This window comes from Puntigrus tetrazona, chromosome 10 (assembly GCF_018831695.1).
Source record: "Puntigrus tetrazona isolate hp1 chromosome 10, ASM1883169v1, whole genome shotgun sequence".
Taxonomy (NCBI): Eukaryota; Metazoa; Chordata; class Actinopteri; order Cypriniformes; family Cyprinidae; genus Puntigrus; species Puntigrus tetrazona.
In genome coordinates, this window is record NC_056708.1 from 5,434,036 (window position 1) to 5,454,436 (window position 20,401).

A 20,401-nucleotide genomic window follows, 5' to 3' on the forward strand; every position below is an offset into this window, starting at 1 on the left:
CTAGCTATAAAGCAAACACGAAATAATTTTCAGCGATAAGGTTTATTTGTTCTGTTAAGATTTGGTCGTGATTTTCAGCTGGAGGAGATACTTTTCGTGAATTTAGATGAGATTATTGAATGCCTTCTGTTTGTTTTGCCTCGCGCTGCTCTTTTATAATTAGCTAAATCAACCATGCTCGTAAAGACAAATATTCATTATTGAAAGATGTGCTTTCAGCATAATTAGCTGAATCGAAAAAATGATAAACATTGATAAAATTTTGCACACGCAATTGCAGACAACATTTATCTCACATCTCATTTCCCCTCATTTTGTTCTGCATCTATGGTGCTATTTGCCAAGACAAACCACTTAGCAACCACCTTAATGTTGTAGCAACAATGCAGAACACTGTAGCAACGTCTACCTTCTACTTAGCAACTGCCTAGTAACCACCACTAGTTACCTAATATGTCTTAGCAAACACCAGAATACCCTAGCAACCAACATGTAGTCCCTAGCAACCACTCAGAATGTCCTACCAGCCACCTAGTAACTTTATCCTTACTACCCAGAATTTCATAGCAATCACTTTCCAGTGACTTAGTAGCTCCCTAGATTGGACATTGCAATTGGACATTCCAACCTCTCTGTATCTCTAGTACCCACACAGAATAACAACACACACTAATAATCTAGCAAACCCTAGAACTCCTAGCAACCACTGAATAGAGCTTAACAACCACCCGTAAAATATCCTAGCAAACCCCCACAATCTCCCAGTAATGCCAAAGCAACCGCCCTTTTTTAGACCCACACAACCACAAAGGACAACCCACTAACCACTTAGAAACCACTAGTACCTGCCATTTACAACTTAGCAGACCCCTCAGATTCATAGTGACCGCTAAATAGTCCATAGTAACCACACAAAATCACAACCAACCACCATGTTGAAACTAGCAACCACATAGCACCACTCAGCAACCACTCAGAACCACTTAGCAACCCTTAGAATTCATAGTGACCACTTGGTAGACCCTAACAACCACACAGAACCACCCAGCAACCAACTAGACTATCTCAGGCAACCTCCATTTAGAGCCTAGCCTAACACTAGGTGGACCATAGAAACCACACCGAACAAACTAAGCAAACAGATAAAATTCCTACCAAACCCCAGACTACCATTTAGACCATAATCACCACAGAGAAAAACCCACCAGCCACCTATAAACTACCTAGTCCCACTAGCAACCACCATGTACAACCTAGCAACCCCTACAACTTCTAGTAACCACTCAGAACCATCTAGCAACACCTAGAGATCCATTTAGAACCTTTTGGACGCTAGAAACCTCACACTGAAACCCCTAGCAACCATCCTAACACCCTTGGATCACGGTAGTGAATATTTTTGTTCAGAAGTAAAAATCTGTTTTTCCTCACCGCTCAATCACCATGATTCATTATGTAAAGTTGCTAAAGATCGAGAGACAATGTATTCAAACTTCTGATTTCACTCTCGCACCAAAATGGGATCAGACGCCGTCGGGCTGTGGTTTGCATGATACATCACAGCTAATAACGCTGAGGGTAACGTCACACAATGTCCTGGCTCTTTTTATAGGCACATAGCTGAAAGAAAGCAATCTGAGATTGCTTGCAGCAGCAATGTTGGGAGTACAGGCGAGCGGGCTAATGTTCAGTCAGGACGCATAAACCACAGACTACTGCTCACACACATGACATCGCAGATTAATGGTCGAATCGCTCCCGGCTCTGTGTAAAACCATTAGTGTGTGTTCTGGTGTTTTTATGGTTGTATATGTGTTCACATGCCTTCATTAAGACTATATGTGAGTGTCGATACAGCCAGTGCCTGTCTTAACAGGGCTGTGCTTTTCTATCTTCTACTTTAATTCGCTCCCCCTGATTCTGTTCAATGTTCTTTATGTTTAAAGAGCACCTGGCCCCTTTCCAAACCCATAAAGACAGGAAACTGCCGTCGCAGACCAAATCTGAAACTTCCCAGTTGGCTCAGTCGTCACTAATGGCTCCAGCGTGTGTCCTTTAACACTGAATGCACGCCGTTTTGCATAATGAGGACGACTAGGATCGATTTCCACTGATCGAGGCCGTTCTTATCATGCATTAGTTCTAGAATAGCGAATTGCCTGAAATTATCTACAGGCCATCTTCAGGCCAAGGTACGTTTTAGATGCCCTACGTATGCCGAGGCCACACAGGAAATAAGGAACACGTCTTGTTTTTGGAGGTCTGTTTGTCCTCTGGTGCCGGACTGCGATAAGCAAATGCGCTGTTGACAGGGCTATGATGATGGTGGCACGTCACGGCCAAGGTTGAGCACAGCGGCTTTGGGGACAGGGAGAGAGCGTCCGTGGTTTGCACGTGCATGGGAGGAGGGGGTGGGTGGTGCCAGCTGTAACTCAAGCCTGTGTGCAGCATCCCATGCACCACCTGCTGTGCCATCAACCCCCTGCTTTAATCAACAGCAGGGTACGTAAGATCGGCACTCTCGGGCCAGAGTGTCGTTAACTAAACGAGTGGCGCAAGACTGACACACAGCGCATCTGGCGCGTTAAAGAAGGACAGAAAGAGACCAAATCTGATGCGCTCTATAAGATGCTGCTTTTTCTAAGGGTCTGCATTCTAAGAATGCAAACATTGCAGATTTGCGACGCTCCCAAAATAGCTGGTTTTATTCACTTGTTTAGCATGTTATCCTCCGCACCAACCTATGGCGTGAGTTTGGTGGTGAAGCTTCGTGTTTTAGTAAATGCCTGATCACGCATTAGACAACAACTATAAAGATAACTCCAATCACTTGCAATGTCTTAGAACCCACCTAGCAACCCTAAGCAATTACGCTAAATATTCTAGCGCCCGTTCAGCAGTATCGTCAGATATGCGGTAGAAACCACCACTAAATGTAAATGTAAGCTGTTAGCATTAATGCTGCTAAGGGGTGGAATATCTCCGGAAACATTCCATGCTTTGTTGGAAACCGTCTGAAAATATCTGAAAAAAAGTGAATAGTAATATGGATAAAAAATGGAAGACTGCTGTTTGTTTGCTGAATGACAGATGTGGTCAATCTAGCCAATGTTTCTTTGGTTTTGTGTGCAAGAAAGTATTTTTTAAAAGGCTAGCTGTGAATTATGAATAGCGTGTAGTTTGGTAAGCCTAACAATGGCGGTCAGTGGGCGGAGCAGAATGGAATGTTTCCAGAATGTTCCGGAACCTTCACCCGATGACTGTGTGCGTCGATGGAGGTTTCAGAGAGATCTGAACAGAATAACCATGCCACATTTTAACTGTTGTGATAATTCATTTGTCTATTTTATGTTTCCTTTTTTTCCTGTTTGTGTCAACACAATGCAATAGAGCTCGAAAGTAAGTCTTCGCCTCACCTTTAGATACAGATCTGTTGTGTGCATGCAAATGAGAGCTTGTATTTCTATCTAATGAGCAGAACAAAAAAAATGTACACACCCTTATTTGATAAGTGAAATTCATTCATTCAACAGCATTTTATAAACTATACCAAGCATGATTTAAAGTTTCCACATACTTATGTTTTTTTCCAGTGTAATTAATTTCCTTAACAAAGGGAGTATTAGAGACAATAAATGTAACTTTTGATTTAACACGATTGCTAATTAGCTGACTTTCATGAAACTTGTCAAAAACATCCAGGCTTTCACCCCAAAATCCACATAAATAAAATTGAATTAATATATTTGTGTATTTTTACAGTTGACGATGACAACAGGATCTGAAAAGGTCCTCGAGTCATGATTTGAAGTCAGTGGCCATTGGCGCAGCTTTATTTGTATTTTTTTATTAGCGCAATTAAAGTTAAGCACATTTTCTGCCAATTCTCAGTAATATAGTGCCAAATTATGTGTGTGTGTATATTTATGTGTAACGTAAAAAAATTAAAAAACTTGTAGAAAACATTTAAATGTTTTTGTATGTAAAGTATTTGTATACTGTGATTGTGCTAAATGATTAAAAAAAATTACATTAGAGCAATCGGAATTTAAAAAATACTAAAATAAGATAAATGCAGAGACATGTAAGGATCAGTTGTGCTAATTTACGATGAAAATAATGACAAAAGCTAAATAAATTTGAATAAAATATAATAAAATAACATTTCAGTTATTTTAGATTTTTCATATTATAGATATTCATTTTTATAAATTGTTTTGATTTGAATGAATTTATAATACTTTCAGATTTTGAGCTGAAATGCGACCTGGAGATTTTGTGAAATTCACTCAATTAGCATTTTAGCCACTTTTCAGCTGCACCTTCCTATAACCAGCACCTACATAAACCAACTGAAGCGACTATACGTGACCATTTTATCCAATGAATTTCAGTTATCAATGATAGAGGGTGTTTTCTTTCCATTGTTGCATGAACGTGATTTATTTGGGACGTTTAATCAGGCAGCCACTGATTAAAAACTTTACTTTGCTTCCATGAGTCGAACGATGACCGTTCCTGAAACCCTATCATTTACATGCAGTTTCTCAGCTCTTTCTCACCTTTGCATCTTTGGGCTCATGGAATCTGAGTTGCTCCTGAAACAACATCTGTCTCTGCATATCCCACCCTCCCCCACCACCACCACCCCTTCATTTCCCACTTGGATGACCGGTTAACGCTGCGAATGAAGCCCTTAGTCGTAATGCCAATCGGCCGGCCTTCGAATTTTGCCAGTCGTAATGGACGTTTTCCCCACGTCTTTAGCTCAGCATGCTGAACGGTTTTCTGAAGCTTACGCAGCGAGGCAAACGGGGTGTAACGTTTGCTTCGGCTGCTAGGAACGATTGCATTGTTTCACTGCGGCCCAGACCAGCATGTGGTGAATCAGGCTGACTGCAAGAAAGCGCACGCGGGGAGAAAGAAAGAAACCCAAACAGCTCGATGCCTCGGCGTGAGACGGCGTGAGCGAGCGAGAGCTCTCAGACGCTAAGGTCAGCAGGTGCCCGGGGGAGCCTCTGGACGACTTTTATCCCAATACGCACTGCTCCCTTCGCCCCCAGCAGGAGCTAATGTTCGCCACACACGTCTCGGGGAACAGAAGGAGCCTTGAATGAAGCTCGGTTAATGTACAGCGTATAGGCTAGAGCTTTCCTCTAATACATCCTTGATGTGAAAACTGGGTGCTTGCCAAACGCGTGGCTCTGCTTTAGCATTGGCGCAATAGATGTGGAAACGTGATGCGAGGCTCCCCCGGAAAAAATTAGATTTAGTTATATATGCTTTGAAAAGCTTTTCATGTCTTTTAATGGTCAGATATAGTTCCTCTCTCTAAACGCTATCGGTCATCCAACTGTAAAATGAATTTAATGGAGCCAATCTCTCAGGACATACTTATTGTAAAACAATATTTCAGCATTAGGAATTAAAAAGCAATTATATCTGTCTACATGAAGTGCTTGGCATTTGCTGTGGGGATGTCCTGGTCATATTTCACCACCGAAAACAAATGAACTTCTAAACAGAGAAAAAATGAATTATGTTTTACTTAAAGAAAATTCTGATCGTTTAAGGACCATTAAGATTTGGACAATTTTTCTCCCATGACAATTAAACACATTTACTTCTGTGATTCTTATAATGGGATAAAAGCAATGACCTAAACAGTGAATTTAAAGTAAAAATAATAATGATGATATTGAGTGCTTCAAAAAAACAATAGCATTGTTCAATCTACATTCTATTTTGTTTACATTATAAAATGTTACAATAAAAAACATATGGGTATATATTTCACATAAACTAAATCGTGTTTAAAGCCAGTCATGTCTGAGAATAATAATTTTAAAATTAGTATATTTAGTATAACTCAGTATAATTATTATATAAAAAGCTGACAATGGAATTTTTTTGAGTAAATATTTTTTCACACAAATTTTATATACTTGAATGCCATATACATTTACCATAAGCATAAAGGAATCACTGTTACTTTAACTTATATTATTTCAAGTTTATGGTTTATATTTATATTTAGTTATTTCTATACATTAAAAAAATATATATATATATATATATATATATATTTTTTTTTTTTTTTTTTTTTTTTTTTTATCGAATTAAAAAAGCATGATAGTTAAAATGAAATAAGGAGTTGTGCAATAATAAGAACTAGAGGGTAATTAGTGCTTAATGTCAATCCAAACAATGTTAATGGTTCTAAAAACAGCACATTTTCTGTATATAATTGCTTATTTTTTCTGACTTAGTTATAAAATATGACCTGGACATGTTTGTGTGTGATTCATCCGATAGTCTACGGCCAGACCGCACTGCAATGGACAGACCCTGCACTGGTTTTTCTCTTCAACTGTGTAATGCTTTTTTTGCGCACTCCGGTGGTTGGCAGCAGAATCGCAGTCTTTGCATCCATGTAGATGCTACACTCCATGCAGCTCTCCCGGACGGAAATTGCTACATCTGGGCCAATCACCATCCAGTCCCCGGAGGCCGCCCATATTGTCTGTTCTCTGATCTGTGTCATCAAACTCTCCGAGTTTAATTAGGGAGTTTAAGTCGACTCGTAATGCGTCGGTCTCTACACAATGAATTGCTAAATGTTGCTCTTTCTCAGCAACGATTACAAATATCTCCGGCTGTGATTCAATCCCTTTACCCCAGAACAGAGTACAGCTTTCTTGCGTTTCCCGCGCAAGTCTCGCAGGAGTGCTGTTCGCAGTGCCCTTGAGGACGAGAGAAGAAAACACTTAATGTATAGTGAAGATAAGTAGTTCCTGAGAAACCTAATTAAATGAAGGAGATGAATAATTAATGCTAACAGTATGGATTTGAGTGAGAGGGTTGGTTTACAAAGCTGTGTGATGTAGTATTCAGTTCTCAAAGGCCATTTATCTCAGCTTCCTTACAGTAAACAGTAATCCGTTTAAAATACGATATGAAACCGGTTTTATGTTCATTATTTTAAAAGAATGTTCCGGGTTCAATGCAAATTAGACTCTTATGGACGTGCTGTGAAGCATCACACGCACACAAAAAAAGGCTGTCCCTTTCACAGGAGTGTAATTGTGATTATTATATTCAATTAAAAGCAAAATGTAGAGCTCATGTTTTTGTTAACTATAAAAAATAACATATTGCTAATTAAAAGCACTGTTTATTAATTTAAAAAAAACTTCAGCGGAAATGTGTAAATAATAATCTAATTGAAATCTAATAAAAACTATCAACGTTCCTAATTTTATTTAGTTTATCTTGATGTAATAAAAGAACTTAAACTGAAAAAAAAACTATACAGACACAAATAAAACGAAGCAACATAATAAGTAAAAGTTTAGTTAAAATGAAAAAAGGAATATAAAAATCTAAATAATTCTGCAAATATAATTTGAACTATTTTACATAGTCCTGAAATACTGGATAGACAGACAAATTTTATTAGTGTTACTGTAAAGTACAATTTTTATGTATATGTGTATGTTTATGTACACACTGTATATTGTAACATTTGAAAGCCTGGCCTCTATAGACATCTACCATAAGTATATTACTGTAAACACGATAATGATTTTACAGTACATTTCAAAATAAACTGTAAATATGCTCTTACAACCAGAAAAGACTGACATGTTGTGTAATATTGGTGAAGTTGTATATATATGAAATACACCGAAGCTTTTCGAAAGGTTTATAATATATCATCAGTTTCTCACTAATAACTAGAAAATCTCTCACCAGAGCCTCGGGTGTACTTTTGTATGCATCAACAAGGTCATTATATATTCATAATTTCCATCAGATGTTGATAAAGCATTGCTTCGTTCCTGTAAGAGGTGTGGAGAAGAATATCCCTCAGAAAAGAAATGACTTTCCTGGCCCACAGCCTCTTTCCCACTGAAGTTTTGACTTGCATGCGCCTCAGTCCTCCTTCAATCCCTGCATTCTCTCCTCATGTCTTGTGCATGTCCTAGGAGTGCTTCCAAAATGTGTGGCTTGTGAATGGAGAACCTGTCAAAAGATTTTTGTACTGACCGCTTGCCACTATTGGGCTCTGAATGGTCTTGTGTTCAGATTAAGAAGTGTAAAAATGGAGCAACGCAAGCTGAATGACCAAGCAAACTCTCTAGTGGACCTTGCAAAGGTAAGATACCTTTGAGTGAATGTCTTAACTAATGCATGACGGAACTTCGGAGGTCCGTTTGTGTTTTAGTATAAATTTGAATATATTGCAAGTCTACAGGTGTCAAATGAACAGACAAGATTTTAACCTTTTTTTTTGTTTCGTTTCGTTTTTTCCGTTACAATACGGGTTTCAGTATGTGGTACCGATCATTTGTTTCCTTGCAAAGAGCAACTAAGCATACGGTTGATGTCAGTTAATTTATTATATTTCCTTCGTGAAACGTCCTCATGTTCTCTTTTGCTGTTTATTTCCCTCTTGCTATGCACAATTCATCACGCCGCTTAATGGTCCGGAAAAGCTTTCATCTCCTTAGAAAAAAAAAAAAGAAAAGAATAACTGATGGGATACCTGAGATGTTAAAATAGCCTGATAAATTGGAAAGCCTGCATTTGCACTTCCCTCACGGCCATTTTTTTTAGACTGGGCTAAAGAGCGAGCCTTGGGGAACACCGGGCGCTCTGCCAGCCTGACTCGGCAAAAACCCACAGCAACCTGGGAAAGGGATACGCTCGAGATCTGATGAGTCAGCTGGAACGGCCTCACGCACGAGCGCACACCCGCTCGCACGCCGGAGCCGTGACATTCAAGCATCCGCAGTGGTCATATTCCAGCAACCTCTGCCGGGGCTTTGCCGTGAGAGTCATTAGTTAGCGTTACCCAATTACCCTCCTGTCCAGCACCTCCCGAAGAAACCGGAGAGGGTGACATTGAGGCGGAGCGTGAGGCGATATGACTCATACTGGTTTCTTTCTCCTTTTATCATTGCCATAATTGCCTCTCGCCGTCAGAGGGCGGTGTAGCATTAATCATGGCCGCAGCTGCTCCCCAGTGGCAATGAATCCTATAATGCAGCTTAAAATAACTTAAGCAGCTGCGGTGCTTCTGCAACCTTCAGACAGCCCACGGGCCCCGATATATGGCGTGTGCCTGCAACTTTTGTTCCCACATTTGCGATCCACTTTTATTTTGCAAGATCGTTCGTTTATTTTTAGGAAAACCATGCTATTCGTAAGCTTTCTTCGGAAAGCTATAAAGACAGTTTCTTCGTAAAGGCAAGTGTCACTATGGCTCACACTTTGGCTTAGAAGGTTTGTTCAAATCCCTCACCCTAAGTATTAAACTACATTGCATAACTCCCACACCGCTGACCGACTACAGACAAGAATTATGTTTCAAATCTTGTTAGGGGAGGTGCGTAGTATTTTCTATGCCATCCGCCTTGTAATGCACCTGGTGGACAATAAAATCTGATGAAATAAATCACACTGAAATCAATTAAAGGAGGGAGCTGAACCGTTTCTAGAGACCATAATATATGTGGTATTCTCTTTTAACGGAACCAAGTAAGCAGCCACACAATAAAAAAAGCTAAAAAAAAAGAACTTGTCCACCTTGCTAGAAAAATGCTGTGTTTTATTTGTCTTATTTTAGTAAGTTGATCATTGTGACTTATTAGTAAGCTGCACGTTTCTAATTTGGAGAACACTAGGTGCCATTTATTGCTAGAGCCAGTTTTAAAAAGAAAAAGATTAAGCTTTGCGCATCGCTAAGGTGCATTACTAAGGTAATGGTTTCACTGCTATTTTTAGATATTCACGCTTTTTAAAATATGTTTACTTATGTTTGCACCTAATTGATATACCAATATTTAAAAAAAAGACAATTATTGTCAATTCATCAGAAAAAATATCAGTGGCAATTATACTAGTATTCGCAAAACAATAACAGTTATCGATATAGTTGTGAATATCATCGGTCTGTACACCGTAGCAATGCATAGCAACACCTTAGCGATTCTAAACAAATAGCAAGCATTGTTGAAAGTGAATTTTCAGCTGATAACAACGCTAAAATAAAAGTGTCTGGTGTCTTTTAGTGTTTGTTAGGCACACTGAGCTGCTCGTAACAAGCAACTCAGTTTGAAGTTTGTGCGCATGATGCAATGTCATGAAAGACCTTTTATGTCGTCGGTACTGGGAATTGAGATGTCTAAAAATACGGACGTACACTTCATTTCTCATCAGGGCAATCCATCACTCGGGTGCTTTTTAGAGCACCTGTCACATGCAGCTGGGCTCAACATGTCCTTTGTGACATGACTGATTTTGTCATCTTTCAAAAGACCTAATCACGCAGCGCTAGATTTTCAACGCCCGATTATATATGAATCTTTGTTGATTTTAACCTCTCCCTCGCTTCACCTCAGACTCAAAACATCATGTACGACCTGGTCTCGGACCTGAACGAGCGGGGCGAGGACATGGAAAAGAGGATCGCGCTGCTGGAGACCAAACTGGAGACGTTGCTCAGCAACTTACAGGCGCTTCCGGGCCTCATCAGTCAGGTGATCAGCCAGCAGCACCGGGACTTCCTGGAGGTGCAACTCCAGCCCTACGACAAACACAGCCACGAGCGCTCACAGTCCGTCTCCCGGCGCCGATCGTCTTCCACCGCGCCGCCCACTTCCTCCGAGAGCAGCTAGAGCTGCCAGCCCAGCCGGCATCTCCGGAGGAGACTTTCGCCATCATATGGCCAAGTTGCATTTTACTGTAAAGCCTTATGGTTTCAATAAAGTATTATCCAAATTCTGATGACACCATCAGAGGTTACCGGGATAATGCGGTTGAAATGGAAACTTCCACACATATCTTGTCGATTTTGTTTTTTTTTTTTTTTTTGTTTTTTGTTTTTTTACCTCAATAAATGATGCTGTCTCTCTGTTGACAGGATCACAGAGAGACTTTTCTCAGTAATTAATGATGGAAAGATATCAGGTGAGCGAGTCCTCTCGGGGGCTTAATTCAGGAAAGCAATGTGACGACCTCAAATGGCACCGAATAGTGCCAGACTAGTGCTTCCTACCGAATTGTCTGTCTCTGCATATGTGAATGAGATCTGACCTGTTCTTTGAATCAACAGGCATTAATAACTCTTTATTGAGGAACTAATAGCATGTCTGAACCCAAGACGGGGGCAGATGAGGAATGCCTCCCCTTCCTGTCCAAATAGCGAAAAACCCTAGATTTACAATCTCAAAGGAAAGCATATATCTTTTAGGTTAGGAAACGGCATCAGCTGTAGTGATCTTCTGTAAGCCCTCTAAAAGTGACTATTCTGGGGGCCATGTTGCAATTTACTCCTCTCAAAATGAATGCATCTGAATCTATACTTGCACTTTTTATCAATGCACTTCAACGCTTACTGACTGTAATATGATTTTTGTGTTGCTCATTCAAATAGAAAGACACCTTTAGTCATAGTATAATGGCCAGAATGTACAACGATAATGATTGTGTAGGCTAAGGCAAGGGCAGCGAATGAGACCTCGACTGAAATGACTGTGCTTACGATGTAGATGTTAGATCGCCGCTGTTTATTGAACCGACATCTGCATTAGTTCCCACGGCGATTGACATCTTTATGGAGTAGCTGAGGGGTTCACTGTGCGCTTTACGCTCAAACGGTCTTCAAAACGAGACGAGATCTACCGGACGCTGTTTATAGACGTAGATCCGTTTAAGAGCAGCAACTATCTTGTATATGTTTGGAAATGCCTATTTTTGTATTTCAACGAGGACAAGCACACCTCCAAATGCGTACGTCTTTCTCAAAGGATGTGTGGTAAAAGAACTGACGTGGAATGTAGAACCAAAGCTTTCAAAATGGGTAGAAAGTAGGAAGATTTCCCAGTTAGCCGTACTTTTGTACTGCAATGGATTTCTCTGGGATGGCCCTGTGAATTCAGCCTGTTTCGTGGTGTCAAAGGTTAAAGAGCTCCACAGCACAAATCAAAATAAAGAAGTCTCATGCTTATTTTCCTGATCAGTCGGTCTCACGCCTTTCAGAATGTAAACACTAATGTCTGTCTGATGCAAAGAATCGATCACCACAAGGCTATTTATTGTAAGAGAGATTATGACCGGTTCACCATACTTTACTATCATTTATTGATAGCATGTTATTGATAGATCTGTGCACTTTAGATTCTAAAGATATATGATGGGTTCATGTTGGATATATTGGTGCATTTCATGACCTGGCCCAGCAACAACACATCCCAGGGTGTAATGTCATTAAGGGGTTACAGAACATAACAAAACAATGGTGGATCCAGCAATTTCACCAACATAGAAACTATGAGTGATTAAATACTGTATGCAAAATGAATATAAACAATAAAATGAAACTATTTAACAGAAAACTGCGTGTTGTTTTTGCATTGTTTATTTCTTAACGCAGTAGTGAGTTGACAGCTTTGAGATTACCTATTTAACTGATGTAGGCTTATGTAAGTGTACTGTTTTATAGAAAACATAAAAAAATTGACTACCCACCTCGTACTCAAAGGGTGCGTACGATTTTTAATCCAATCAAATTTCTTTTTAAGTAGGCTATTTCTTTGGACATGCTATGGTGTGGAATTTATATTTTTCATTGCTGTGCACTTGAAACGATACGTATAAAACATTTAACGTTATAATAATTATATTCTAATATATTTCTGTGAGTCATCTACAAGGATGGAAAACCGAAGGGCTCATTAGCCTCAAATTCACTGTAGGTTTTGAGATCACCATAATGATTCAATAATTATTTATAATTTAAAAAAAAAAAAAAATACAGAAATGTACACTGCTAATTTATTGATAAGCCTGATAAACCAGCATTTTTAGGTTGCAGATACAAATAGTCCCGTCCCAAAGCCCCATTGGTTGAGAGTCGCCTCCAAGTTCTGTCAATGGCTAACAAGCACAGTCCCTGATTAGTTGGCGTTTTGTTGATGATTTTAGAACATTTGAGATTTGTTTTATTTAACAAAGAGTTATGGTACCACAAATACATAAATATGAGAAATCAGTCATTTTGAATTCACATTATTTGAGATTATTGTTCACAATATAACTTTTGTCGAGCTTCCAAATACACTTGAATACAGCAACAAAGACTTGTTGACGAAGGCTTTTTTTTTTATCAGAACACGTTTTCAGTATCTGTTATAATTCTGGATCATCTCTGAAAAAGAAGATTTGTAAGTATTCACGCTTTACCAGTAGGCGGAGCCCTTTCGCCAGGCATGGACAAAACATCGCGAGAACTGAGCGTGGCGTGAACTCATGGCAAAGCATGACAACGGTGTGCTTTTGAGCCAACAAGCTCTATAACCGAATAAGTAACATCAACTTTTTATTTTTCAAGTAACGATTTTGAGAGGACCGACGCCAAAATGAGTTTACTGGCCAAAATAGCTGAAATCGAGAACGAGGTGGGTTGACAGGAATAATAATAACGTTATATGAAAACTAGCCGTTAGCACTTTAGCGCCAAACTCATTCAGCAGCGAATCCAGCTAGATTTCAGAAATTAACTTGAGACTGAATGAAATGATCTTCTAAATGTTTCATAATAACGAAATCTCCGAAAATCGATTGTTGTCTTTATATTGTCATATTTAATACGTGGTTTTCTGAATTGTTTGTGTCTCGCAGATGGCTCGTACTCAGAAGAATAAGGCCACAGCTCATCATTTGGGTTTGCTGAAGGCCAGATTGGCCAAACTGAGGAGAGAGCTCATCACTCCTAAAGGAGGCAGTGGAGGAGGCACTGGGGAGGGTTGGTACTGCACCATCATCTCGTACAGATGCTACAGTATCTCTGAAGCGTCATACACCTGGTTTTATGAAGAGGTCCTGACTGTTTTTTTTGTTTGTCCTGCAGGTTTCGATGTGGCAAAAACTGGTGATGCTCGAATCGGATTTGTGGGCTTTCCCTCAGTGGGCAAATCCACTCTTTTGAGTAACTTGGCTGGTGTGTACTCTGAGGTCGCTGCCTATGAGTTCACCACACTGACAACTGTACCAGGAGTGATCCGTTATAAAGGAGCCAAAATTCAGGTAAAGGAAAAACTAGTTCATTATATACCATGCAAATGATCACATCAAAATGGGTCGTTGAGGGTGTTTCTTCTGGGCTTAAATATGTTAAATATATAATGTTTGACCATTTGTAATGTCATTATTCTTATGTTTGTTTGTTTTTTTTTTTTTTTTTTTTTAGCTTCTGGATCTCCCAGGTATCATTGAGGGAGCGAAAGATGGCAAGGGAAGAGGGCGGCAAGTCATTGCTGGTAACTATTACATGGATAGTTCATTCAAAATTTAAATTTGCCCACCCTTAGGCCAAGATGCAGATTTTGTTTCTTAACAAATTTTGAGAAATTTAGCATTTCACCACTTGCTCACCTGACGGCTGATAAACGCATCACAGAAATCCTCAATCTCCCAATCCACCAATGAATGTCTTGTGTAGGGAAAAGCTGTTTGTTGGAAACAAATCCATCATTAAGGCAATATTAATTTTAAAGTCTTGTCTCTGGTCAAAACACTTAATCCAAATCTGTTCTGATGAAGAAATCTTTATGGCCTGGGGGTAAATTTTTAGCAAATACTATTATTTTCAACAACAGTTTGTTGCTGTCATTGAAAAATACTTTTAGCGCACTTGCGCGTTTTGAAGTGTATTGTATTACCAGTCACATTCACTCTCTTTGACCTGTTTGAACAGTTGCTCGCACATGCAACCTCATCCTGATTGTCTTGGATGTTCTGAAGCCTCTCGGACACAAGAAGCTCATTGAACACGAGTTGGAAGGTTTTGGCATCCGGCTCAACAAGCAACCTCCAAATATCGGTTTCAAAAAGAAAGACAAGGGCGGAATCAACTTCACCGCAACTGTACGACTTTTTAGTTCTATTACGCCGTTAAAGGGTTATTCCACCCTTTATTTTTTGATATTTTGGATATATAGGTCCAGAAAAGTATGAAAGGCATCATCAGAATAATCCATTTGCTATCGGTGGTTCAACTGTAACATTATGAAGCTACAAGAAAACTTTGTACGTAAAGAAAACCAAAAAAATTACGTTTTTCAACAACAAGCCATTTTAGTGGGTATTCGCTGTATGCACATAGCATATACTCTTTAGTTTTTGTCCAGCGTATACTCTCCAAAATGGCGCTGTGATGATGCTTCATAGCCGTGTTGAATAAATAATTTTTGTTGACAGAATTTTCATTTTGGGTTGGAGTAACCCTTTAAAGTTTAGGTCGTGTTTGAACAAAAATTTAACGCTGTTCATTTTAAATTATTTAAAGAGATGTTAATTTATTGGAATATTTTTTAAATTTAGTGACATTTTAAATTAAAGTACTCTTATCAATTATATGAATCTAGCACTAATTGGCAGAATATTAAATGTTAAATAAAATATTTAATTTCTTCATAATTAACTATTTTATTTACATCTTATAGGCTTGCAGTGGGGTGTAAATTTTCATTTAGCCTCATCTGTCAGATCAGTCGTGTTTACAGTTTCCGTCATGCTTTTGTTTTAGTGTGCTCAAAGTGAACTGGACTCTGAGACCGTAAAAAGCATCCTTTCGGAATATAAGATTCACAACGCAGATATAACCCTACGAAGCGACTCCACGGCTGACGACCTCATTGATGTGGTGGAGGGAAACCGGTAGGACATTTTCACATCCTCCACATTGAGCGATTCCCATTTAGAAGGTGTTATTCACGAGCTTCTCACTCTACTTTACAGGGTTTACATCCCCTGCATCTACGTACTCAACAAAATCGACCAGATCTCCATCGAGGAGCTAGACGTTATCTACAAAATCCCTCACTGCGTGCCAATCTCAGCTCACCACCGCTGGAACTTTGACGACCTGTTGGAAAAGATCTGGGACTACCTGCATCTAGTGCGCATGTAAGTTCATGTTCCTGCAATGTATTCTGGGATGGCACGCTTGGAATTGAGCTAATTTACTTCTCTTTGTAGGCAGTTGCGTGCTTTCTGGAAGAGCTTTCGGGAATGTAATAATAAAAAGAAATGATTTGCACTTGAATGTCGCTGAGTACAGATTTCTTCAGAAACGTCACGTAATAGAATGTACATAATGTTCCACCGTCTAGTGCTTACTGCCAGTCTGTAGAAGTTTACAATATGCACCATGTATCATAAAGCAGCAGCGGAATGTGTAATAACTCAATGACTGATGATTCATAGCTACACGAAGCCGAAAGGACAGCTTCCTGATTACACGGCACCTGTAGTGCTTCCAGATGGGAAGACATCTGTCGAGGACTTCTGCTTAAAGATCCACAAAAACCTTATCAAAGAATTCAAATAGTAAGTGATTTCAAACGCTCATGGAGTTTTGTGTATTTTTTTAAATGGTTATTTTCCACTTATGGCCTTAAACAGGTAACGCCATTGATTTTGTTTTCACTTAGTAAAGGCTGCATTGAAGCCATAATAAGTCAGTTGGAATGTAAAGTGATTATGGATTTCCTTTTATGCTGTACACCACTGTTCATTTGTGTTGAGATCCAGAGAATAAGATCTGATTTATATTCCTAATAGCGAAAGGCTCTGATGTAATTGCAGCACTAGTTATCTTTATTTCTCACGTAAGCACAGTAAACTCACTAAACTTCTAAACTCACTTTCAAGATTAGTGTATTATTCCCTTCTTTATAGAAGGCCTTGTTCCTAAATTCAGCCTGTGAGGCCTTAATTTTCTGTTTTAAAAAAATAGCCTTGATATTGCATCTCTCTTACATTTAATAAATAAATACTGGATGTTTCTTTTAAGATTTGGTCTTGTAGTTAAAGTCCATGTTAATTTTATAACACTGTTGCTTTAGTAGCGTTCATATGCTATTACTATTTTTGATAAGCTTTTTTATATTTTTGCTTTTAGATTTTGTTTGATCATTTTTGATATTTCTATTTAGTTTTATTTTTTGTCTTAGTTAACAATAACAACTAAAGGGACGGGCATCCAATCAACATTGTCAAATTTAAGATGCCTTAAAAAAAACGGAAAAATTATTAGGGTAACTAGTTTCTGGCAAAATGCTATAGTTACTGTGGTTGTATATAACTCGCCTCTATCTGCAATGGTTTAATGGTGATACTCTAATGTATGGTTTAATTTCCATATTTTACACACGCATATATATATGTGTGTGTGTGTGTGTGTGTGTGTGTGTGTGTGTGTTCATCATAGTTTAAAATTGAAATCTAAGCAATAGAATTCTTGAATTGTTTTTAGCAACAGTGTTTTTACTGTTGTATATATATATATATATATATATATATATGGTGCAGTTTTATGGTAATAGTTTGATTTCAAAGTCTTTATTTCATGTCTCAAATTTGGTGCAGATTTAAAAATAAATTACCTAGTAAACAGACATTTTAAGCAATGTGTGTAAAATCTTTAGTACAGTACTCCTGTCGAAACGTGTCTCGCTCCATCTTTCTCTTCTCTCTGCAGTGCATTAGTGTGGGGGTCGTCAGTGAAGCATAACCCGCAGAAAGTCGGCAAAGACCATGTCCTAGAAGACGAGGATGTAATCCAGCTGGTCAAGAAATAAAAGAACTCTGATGTGTGCATGATCATCACACTTCACATAAGAAGTGATGGGACATTTCTAAATGCCCTGAAGGTTCCCATGGCACCATTGTCGTTTCTTTGTTTTTATTTTTGGACAAAGTATGATTGTAAATCACACAGATTCATTCGGCATATTAAATAATGTCTTCTTGTGCTCAGATCGGCATCACAATGGCTTGAATGCAGTTATAGATTAAATGCATCTATGGTCTGCAAAACAAAGTGAACTTCAATAAAAACCTTATATGCAAATCTTTGGATGTCTAAATGTGACACTGATGCTTGACACTAAACATTTGATCACATCTTTTGTTGTTTGTTCCTAGCATTGGCTACCTGATGAACAAAATTAACTAACATATCTAATCAGTCAGTAACCAGTAATTCACGTGGATTAATCCAGTAGACTAGTGGCTAGATATTATACCCTCCCCCTCTGTGACAATCAATCACTCAGGATAACCAGGCCACTTAGCGGATGAATCGGACAAGGAGTGATACACACCCAGTCAGAAGCACTGATGCCCTTAAATCGCTCCACTCACTAGGGACATTTGACAATATGAATGTGCGGTGGGTGCACGTTGGCCCAAAGGTTAATCAGCCAAAAAGCCTTTGCATTTGGGTTGATATGAAAACACTGCAATTAAAAAAAACATTTTTAGTGTATCTTGGAAAAAAGGAATTCCCACAGTCATAGAAATCCTAGACAATTTAAAAAGGGTTGAAATTAAGATTTTTTTCACATCCGGTGTACTTCTTTACTACGTTATTTTATACAATTTAATGTAAGATGTATATATTTCAAGCTGTGTTGCGCAGTACCTTGACCAGCAATTACTCATGTGCCAATCTCTATAAAAAGACTTCTTTAAATGACTTTAGTTATCACAAACAAGATGGAAATGAATTCTTCAGAAGCTGTTGAAACCCTAATAAAAGACCATATATGGAAACCTTTTACGTCTCTTTCACATTGCAATTTCTTTTTAGTTATTGGGCAGTCCACTTTACGAAGCTGCAATGCCAAATCGTTTCACAAATAAATCAGTTGAAATTGTACAGGAAAATGATCTACCTTTTCAGAAACATCTAGAAAAGATCATGCACTGGGTGCTTTTGTGTTGTTATTTTAAAAAAAATCTACATTTATTAAAAAGCCTCTTACGAGTCACCCTGTTCACAAAACAATAGCTAATGTGGACAATACAGTAAGTTATTTTTTTAGAGAGGGCATAATTGAAAGATGCAGAAAGTTATCAATGAGAATACAAAGCGCAGCATCAGCAAAAGCACAAAGTACGTTGTTAGTTTCTTCTTGTGGGGTTATTGAGTTCGTGGGGATGAAATGGAGGCAGATTCTGGCATTGATCGGAGTCTATTTTTTAAGATGGTAGGGACGTATGCCTATAGCAGAGAAGCCAGTGCTCACCCATCAAGCTCCGCCCTTCCCCCACCCATCTTTCCCTGCTGCACTTTTCCCTGTAAATTATAGCAGCACTTTAGCTAATGAAAGAGTTGAAGTCCGGGCACTAATAAAAGCCATTAAGTGAATAAAGCTCTTCCCCCTCTAACAAAATTAAAGAATTTGCCCCCTCCTCAAGAGGGAGGACTCTGTATTAATATTTATGAATTGCGGAACCGGACCCTCTACCCCCTCCCAATGACACGTACCCTGGCCCACACCACCCAACTTCTCTTCAGCAAACCACCTATCCTGGATGATATTGTGTAACCCCCCCGCGGGGCGGAGGGAGGGGCGGAGTATGGGGGTGTTGGAGGAGAGACATCCTGGACAGTTTGCCTTCAGTTCGGCTAACAGGTCCAGTCCAGACACTCAGCTCAGAACAGCAGCTCCCTCAGAAGATCTTAGTCACCAGTGAGGTGAGAGCCATCGGTCTTGGCATGAACATTTGCCTTAAGGACATCCATCTCTGTGGGAACCTGTTGGAAGGTCCTCTACAAGACCTCTTGTAGATGGTCCTCTTCAAGATTGAGGTAAGAGTCCTAAATTCGTAAGTTGCTGAATGTCTTAACTGCTCTTCTTTTCTCCTCAGAAAACAGTTTCTTTCTCCTTCAAGGTAACAGATTTTTCAAAACCATTGTGCAAGAGGAGGACAAAATACTTTATTACTGAATGAACCAGGTAAGATGTAGTAATTGCTCTGAATTTGTAAGATGCTCAAAAGCATAGATTCAAGAGGGAACTGATTGTCCGCTCAAAGAATATAGGCTAAGACAATGCCATTGTCCCTTCGTATTTTATAGGTTTTTTTTACCCTCATCCTTCATTCCCTACCACCATCTCCAACATCATCCTCAATAATGTTTGTTTCCACCCATTTCATCATGCTAAGTGGTTCAGTTAGCCGACCTTTAGAGTTGATTAGCGCACCCATCCTTCCCATTCCCACTAAAATGTCCCATGGGGCAGGGCAAGTATGGGTAATATGATTACCACCCATGGATGAGGAGAATCTAGGCAGGTTTTTGAAAGAAATACTCTGGGATACCTAGGGAAGAGATTTTGCAGTGAAAAGTTAAGAATTGGCCCTAATGTCCAGAAGTTGTGGGATAGACAACATTGACGTGATGTTGCGGGATATTGGCTGCAAAAGAAAATGACATTGTAGTTTATTCTTGTTTGTCCAAAGACCAGTCTATTTGAGCAAGTCAAGAAGCTAGGGAGCTATTGATGTCCCTTAACAAGACAAGCATTGCTTTGACAAACTC

The 20,401-nt window shown here is 39.0% G+C and overlaps 2 protein-coding genes across 4 annotated transcripts in view; both read left to right on the top strand.

The window, feature by feature from the left end:
- kcnn2 (potassium calcium-activated channel subfamily N member 2) overlaps positions 1-12,401 on the top strand; it is a 34,754-nt gene extending 22,353 nt beyond the window's left edge. The window contains exons 7-9 of one of the 3 annotated variants that reach the window (XM_043250805.1): positions 3,391-3,402; positions 8,056-8,158; positions 10,407-12,401. In XM_043250805.1, coding sequence (XP_043106740.1) covers positions 3,391-3,402; positions 8,056-8,158; positions 10,407-10,682 — 391 coding nt within the window. In that variant the 3' untranslated portion in view covers positions 10,683-12,401. The remainder of the gene's footprint in view (positions 1-3,390; positions 3,403-8,055; positions 8,159-10,406) is intronic. The other 2 variants (XM_043250803.1, XM_043250804.1) reach the window with 2 other exon arrangements.
- An 894-nt stretch (positions 12,402-13,295) lies between these two features.
- Positions 13,296-17,920, top strand: drg1 (developmentally regulated GTP binding protein 1). The gene is made up of 9 exons (XM_043251123.1): positions 13,296-13,463; positions 13,687-13,810; positions 13,916-14,091; positions 14,255-14,324; positions 14,762-14,931; positions 15,593-15,723; positions 15,805-15,972; positions 16,273-16,395; positions 17,549-17,920. Exons 1-9 carry the CDS (start codon positions 13,425-13,427, stop codon positions 17,646-17,648), a joined length of 1,101 nt encoding a protein of 366 aa, XP_043107058.1. The 5' UTR covers positions 13,296-13,424; the 3' UTR covers positions 17,649-17,920.
- The last annotated feature ends 2,481 nt before the right edge of the window (positions 17,921-20,401 follow it).

Bases quoted from the DNA above. Each gene is read 5' to 3' on its own strand.
- drg1 (XM_043251123.1), top strand. From the start codon at position 13,425: ATGAGTTTACTGGCCAAAATAGCTGAAATCGAGAACGAG. The intron at 15,973-16,272 runs GTAAGTTCATGT...GATGATTCATAG, and splicing joins TACCTGCATCTAGTGCGCAT to CTACACGAAGCCGAAAGGAC. The intron at 16,396-17,548 runs GTAAGTGATTTC...TTCTCTCTGCAG, and splicing joins CTTATCAAAGAATTCAAATA to TGCATTAGTGTGGGGGTCGT.